Source organism: Austrofundulus limnaeus, unplaced genomic scaffold, assembly GCF_001266775.1.
Source record: "Austrofundulus limnaeus strain Quisiro unplaced genomic scaffold, Austrofundulus_limnaeus-1.0 Scaffold500, whole genome shotgun sequence".
Classification (NCBI taxonomy): domain Eukaryota; kingdom Metazoa; phylum Chordata; class Actinopteri; order Cyprinodontiformes; family Rivulidae; genus Austrofundulus; species Austrofundulus limnaeus.
This window is the reverse complement of record NW_013952902.1, coordinates 92,604-97,849: the sequence shown is the minus strand read 5'-3', so window position 1 is coordinate 97,849 and position 5,246 is coordinate 92,604. Positions and strand designations below refer to the sequence as shown.

Below are 5,246 nucleotides of genomic sequence, written 5' to 3'. Positions count from 1 at the left end.
GCCACGAAGAATTGAGGCAGTTCTGAAGGCAAAAGGGGGTCCAACCCGTTACTAGCGTGGTGTACCTAATAAAGTGGCCGGTGAGTGTACATCCACCATAGAGTTTGCAGGTAAACCAGACGCCCTGACTCCTAAATTGTGTTTGGTCTGAATGCAGCACATCTTTATTATTTATTAGGAAAAAGCCTGACACATTTACTTAGAGAGGACTTAAAGGTTCCCTGATTACTTGTAACATTACACATTATTTGGCTGATGTCCAAATATGAGTGTCTCCGAGTATTTCTGTCTCTGTGACCCTGTTATGGTCTGGTCTGGTCCGGTCCTGTCTGGGCTGGTCTATCCAGGGTGAAGCCCGCCTCTCCAGCTCTGTGACCTGGAACAAGTTGAAATAAGAAAATAAATCAGCTGAATAAAGGGACGAGTTTAATTTCACAGCCTGGTCCTTGCCATGGATTGCTGTCTGTGTTTTCTGTGTGTTTCTGTGAGTTTCTGTGAGTTTCTATGTGGTCTTCCGCTGAGGACTTGTTTTCAGTATTCCTGCTTGGTTTTCTAAAGAAACACCTTCAGAACCATGTTTGTGTCATCGTCAGGTGTTAAAAGACGGCATGTTGGAGAATCTGACTCCTGAGCTTTTCCTTGATGTTAACAAACCAAAGAGTGACGGCACCATAAACCTGGACAAGTAAGACAAACACAAACACACCTACTATGTCTCTATATCCTTGTGGGGACTTTCCATTGACTTCCATTGATTTTTTTTGGTGATTTTAAAACCTAACCCTGAGCATTTACCCTAAAATGAACCTCACAGGTACCTACCTGACCCTAAAACTAACATAAACTCAATTCACACCTTGGTCCTAAACCCAACCCCACCACACCCATAATTTGCATTTGCACCCGGTCCCCACGAGGCTGCATTTTTGGGAAAATTGTCCCCATGATGTAGGAAAAACAAGGACACACACACACACACACACACACACACAAATTCTTGTATTTGCATCAAACTGAGGAATTCGTATCGACTTCCATTCATTTTTGTAACTGTATTTATGCCTAACCCAGACATTTTCCCTAAAACTATCCATTAYTGGTCTATAGTTAACYCTAATCTGAACCAGAACTTAATTAACACCATACATCTAAACCTAACTAGTAAAGCACAGCAGAGCTGCAAACATAGTGAGGACATTGAACCTCACTTTGATTGTAACTATGATGCAAATGGTCCTCACTCTGTAGTAGAAACAAGTACATACACACGCACACACACTGTCTTTTTATCCTTGTGGGGACTTTCCATTGGCTTCCATTCATTTTTGGTAATTTTATATCCTAACCCTGACCACAAACCCTAAGGCTAACCTCACAGGTACCTACCAGACCCTAAAACTAACCTAAACTCAATTCACACCTTGGTCCTAAACCCAACCCCCGACCCACCAATGGCATTTCAACCAAATGGGGACTCGACTTTTGTCCCCAAATGTAGGATTTTTGTCTTAAAGTTGCCCCCAAATGTCCCCAAACAGTCTTGTCTGTCTCAGTAACTGTAGAGTAAAGGTGTCTTTATTCTGTGTGTTGATGGACTATCTTCCCTTCTTTCCTCAGAGTAACAAGACAAACATGTCCAGACCTCAAGTACTTTGTGGCCTTCTCCTCAGTCAGCTGTGGCCGTGGAAACGCCGGACAGAGCAACTACGGTTACGCCAACTCAGTCATGGAGCGAGTATGTGAAAAACGCCGTCACGATGGTTTCCCTGGATTAGCCATCCAGTGGGGTGCCATCGGGGATGTGGGTGTGGTACTGGAGACCATGGGTGGGAACGACATGGTGATCGGTGGGACCTTGCCGCAGCGCATCACATCCTGCCTGGAGGCGCTCGACTTCTTCCTGAACCAGCGGCAGCCGGTCGTGTCCAGCTTCGTGCTGGCAGAGAGGACTGTAGTGAAAGGCGAGGCAGGGAACCAGAAAGACTTGGTGGATGCTGTAGCTCACATTCTGGGTAAGAACTCAGCCCCAGACAGTCCTAAAGCCTCAATATTGTAGACATGTTTCCTGCTTCAGACCAGCTGCAGGAGATTACATATAATGATGAAGGAGATTAGACATGTTTTAATATCGTGAAAGAAAACATTTTTTACCAAAATAATTTGGTTTAAGTGATGCTGATGCCAGCAGATTTTCAGAAAAGATGAACGTCATTCTTCTAATGTTTGCTTTTTGTTGTAAAAAGGCTGAAGTGAGGCTCACATCCTGCCTGTTGTTGCTTTCAGGTGTTCAGGATGTGAGCAGCCTAAACCCTGACGCCTCGCTGGCTGACCTGGGCCTGGACTCTCTGATGGGCGTGGAGGTTCGCCAGACCTTAGAGCGAGACTATGACATCGTCATGGCCATGAGGGAGATCCGCCATCTTACTATTAACAAGCTGCGTGAGCTGTCCAAGAGCAAGCTTGAAGGATCAAATGGTAATAAGAGCTGTTTTATATTTGTTATTTCATTAATGTAATGTGTTACTGAAAGAGCTCTGATGGAGAGAAACTCTGGAACTTTATCCACAGTATTCCTGATTTCACGCCACTACCCATAATTCATAGCGGAAGTGGGTTCCATATTTCTGCTTGGCTGTAGTTTACAATTACGAGGATACACCATCGCTGCTTATCAAAGCATTTTTTATTGAAATTTGGCATAGATGGCCACATATCGGAGGTGTATGTACTGTAAGGATGTTTTAAAAAGCAGCGACGACAATTCTTTATCAGTGGCTCAGCCGTCACTGCTCACGGACTATGTCCCGATGTTAGCTAATAGCTACTACTGACATCAACCACCTCGTCTTTCCCTGAAGACACACACGCATGCAAAATCATAAATGTCAACCATTCTGCAAGTAAAATGTTCATAAGCCCCTCAGAATTGTAATAATTTTATAAAAGCATTGTGAGTAGACGGTTTCTCCCCCTTATTCTAAACATAAAATTCACTGGCTGCTAGTTCGCTAGTAACTTAAGAGATGAACTGGAGTGTTTCATACAGCTGCAGTCATTCTAAATAAATGATAAACAAAAATAAATAAACTGCCTCTAATAACTTTTTAATCATATTTTTTATCTAAACAAACCGGACACTTATAGCCCCTGGGCACTGCTAAGCCCGTCTTTTAAACCTGCCATGATGTAAACAACATATTTTAGCACATAAGAGGATTGTTTATTATTCTGAGCGTACTCAGAACTGAGACAGTTAAATTAAGACATTTCTATAGTTTACCAGCATGTGACTACTAACCATAGGCAAAATATTTCTTTAAATTTAAGATAAGCTGCAAATAACATGCTAACAACCAGGCCAAATGTAGCTAGCACTGATGCTAATGCCATTCACTGTAGGCCTTTCATTCAGTAAAAACAAAGAACTGCAGGATTAAATAGCAACAGAGGACACACAGCATTTAGAGTTTAACTCACCAGGCAGCTACAGATTCAGGGTTTTAGTTGAAATTGCTGGAAGCTGTCTGACTCACAGCGGTTCAGACGAGACGCCTTCAGTAACCAGCCTTAGCCCAGATAGTGCTCTGGATGGGAGTGAATATCCGTGGGATTTTTGTTGATAAAATGAAAAAGCAAGCAAACTCTCTTTGGTGGGTTTTTCGGATTTAAAGCTGCAGCCATGTTAGTTTATGATCCTCCTTCGTTGGTATAAAGTGCAGTTTGTAGGGCACTGAGCATGGACTTGCCTTTAAACTTCTTGTTCCAGGCAAAATGTTTCTAATAGTGATGTGCAGATCAATACTGAAATATCGATACTACTGATACCAGAACTTTATGTTCTAGAATCGATACTAAAATCAAAATATCGATACTTTGATACTGTAGTTATTTTTCCACTATTTTCCTGTTAATGATATACATTATGTGAAATAACTCAACTATTCCAGTCTTGTCTAAATCATATGTGGTTGGAGGGAACTACTTTTTCTTCCGCTTGGATAATGCATCAGCACAGCAGCCTGCGCTCAGTCAGTCACTCAGTCTGTAGATGTACTTCTAGCCTGGTTAAAACCAGACCCTGTCCTTCACTTTGCTTCGTACAGGAGCAGTGAAGGGAAACTAGAATTGAGCGGAGCTGCGTAGGAAGGCAAGGGTCGGGCTAATGTACTGCAGGTCATTTTAACATAAAATCTGCTTCGTCTGACTGTCTGTAAGTACATTCTAGATGAGGGCTTCCCAAACTTTTTCATGCCACAGCCCCCCAAACAGCATTGGCTCTGGCCAGGGACCTTCTTGCAAACCCTCAAACAATGCTACAAAATATACAAAGTAACAGCTTTTAGAATTTGTTTCTCACTTTTATTCACTATCGTATCTCTTTAGAATAAGAAATTTAATATGTGCACGTAGGTAGGGTTAAAGTTAGAAAGACTTTTAAATTATTAAATAAATTACTATGTCATGTATTATTTACAAAGCAGTTATTTGAAAAATGCTACTTTTTAAGATTTACCAGAAACATTATGCGTGTTATCACATAGTATTAGTATCGGATCAGTATTGCCGATACCAGCTAAATTTTACTCAGTATCAGTATCAGGAAGAAAATTGGCAGTATCGCACATCACTGGTTTCTAAAGCATTTCTCAGTTTACTTCAATTGTTGTGCCAGCCGACAAATACACAAGTTGAACCCGAACTTGTGATTGAACTGCTCAAGCTGCCAATTAAAGCAAAAACAAACTAAATTTGTTGTTATCATAACTATCTGAATGAATGAATGAATTTAGCATCTCTAATGGCAGCCTGTTTCCAGAAACTTGTGGATAAGTTATTGAGATGTGTTTTAATTCAGATTTGTCTAACTTTGTACAGTTTACTAATGTACAGCAAAGAAAAAAACATTTCCTAATTTCTCTCTTAGAATCTCATCCAGCTGCAGACAAGAAGGATGGCGTTCACGCGGTGTTGGCGTCTGACCTGACAGAGTTATTAGTCAGCCCCGATTGTCCCACAGTGGTACCCCTCAACACGGTCCAAAGCAAAGAGAGACCCCTGTTCCTGGTCCATCCCATCGAAGGCTCCACTGCTGTGTTTAAGAAGCTCGCCTCCAAGCTCACCATGCCTTGTTACGGCTTACAGTGCAATAAAGGTATTTAAATACTGCTGTCAGTCATGTGTGTATCTGTACATACTGCTGTCAGTCATGTGTGTATCTGTACATACTGCTGTCAGTCATGTGTGTA

The 5,246-nt window shown here is 41.7% G+C and overlaps 1 protein-coding gene across 1 annotated transcript in view; it reads left to right on the top strand.

Annotated features, from left to right (window-relative positions):
- fasn (fatty acid synthase) overlaps window positions 1-5,246 on the top strand; it is a 71,500-nt gene that overhangs the window by 50,680 nt on the left and 15,574 nt on the right. The window contains exons 35-38 of the mRNA XM_014025794.1: window positions 594-685; window positions 1,618-2,012; window positions 2,284-2,475; window positions 4,925-5,152. Coding sequence (XP_013881248.1) covers window positions 594-685; window positions 1,618-2,012; window positions 2,284-2,475; window positions 4,925-5,152 — 907 coding nt within the window. The remainder of the gene's footprint in view (window positions 1-593; window positions 686-1,617; window positions 2,013-2,283; window positions 2,476-4,924; window positions 5,153-5,246) is intronic.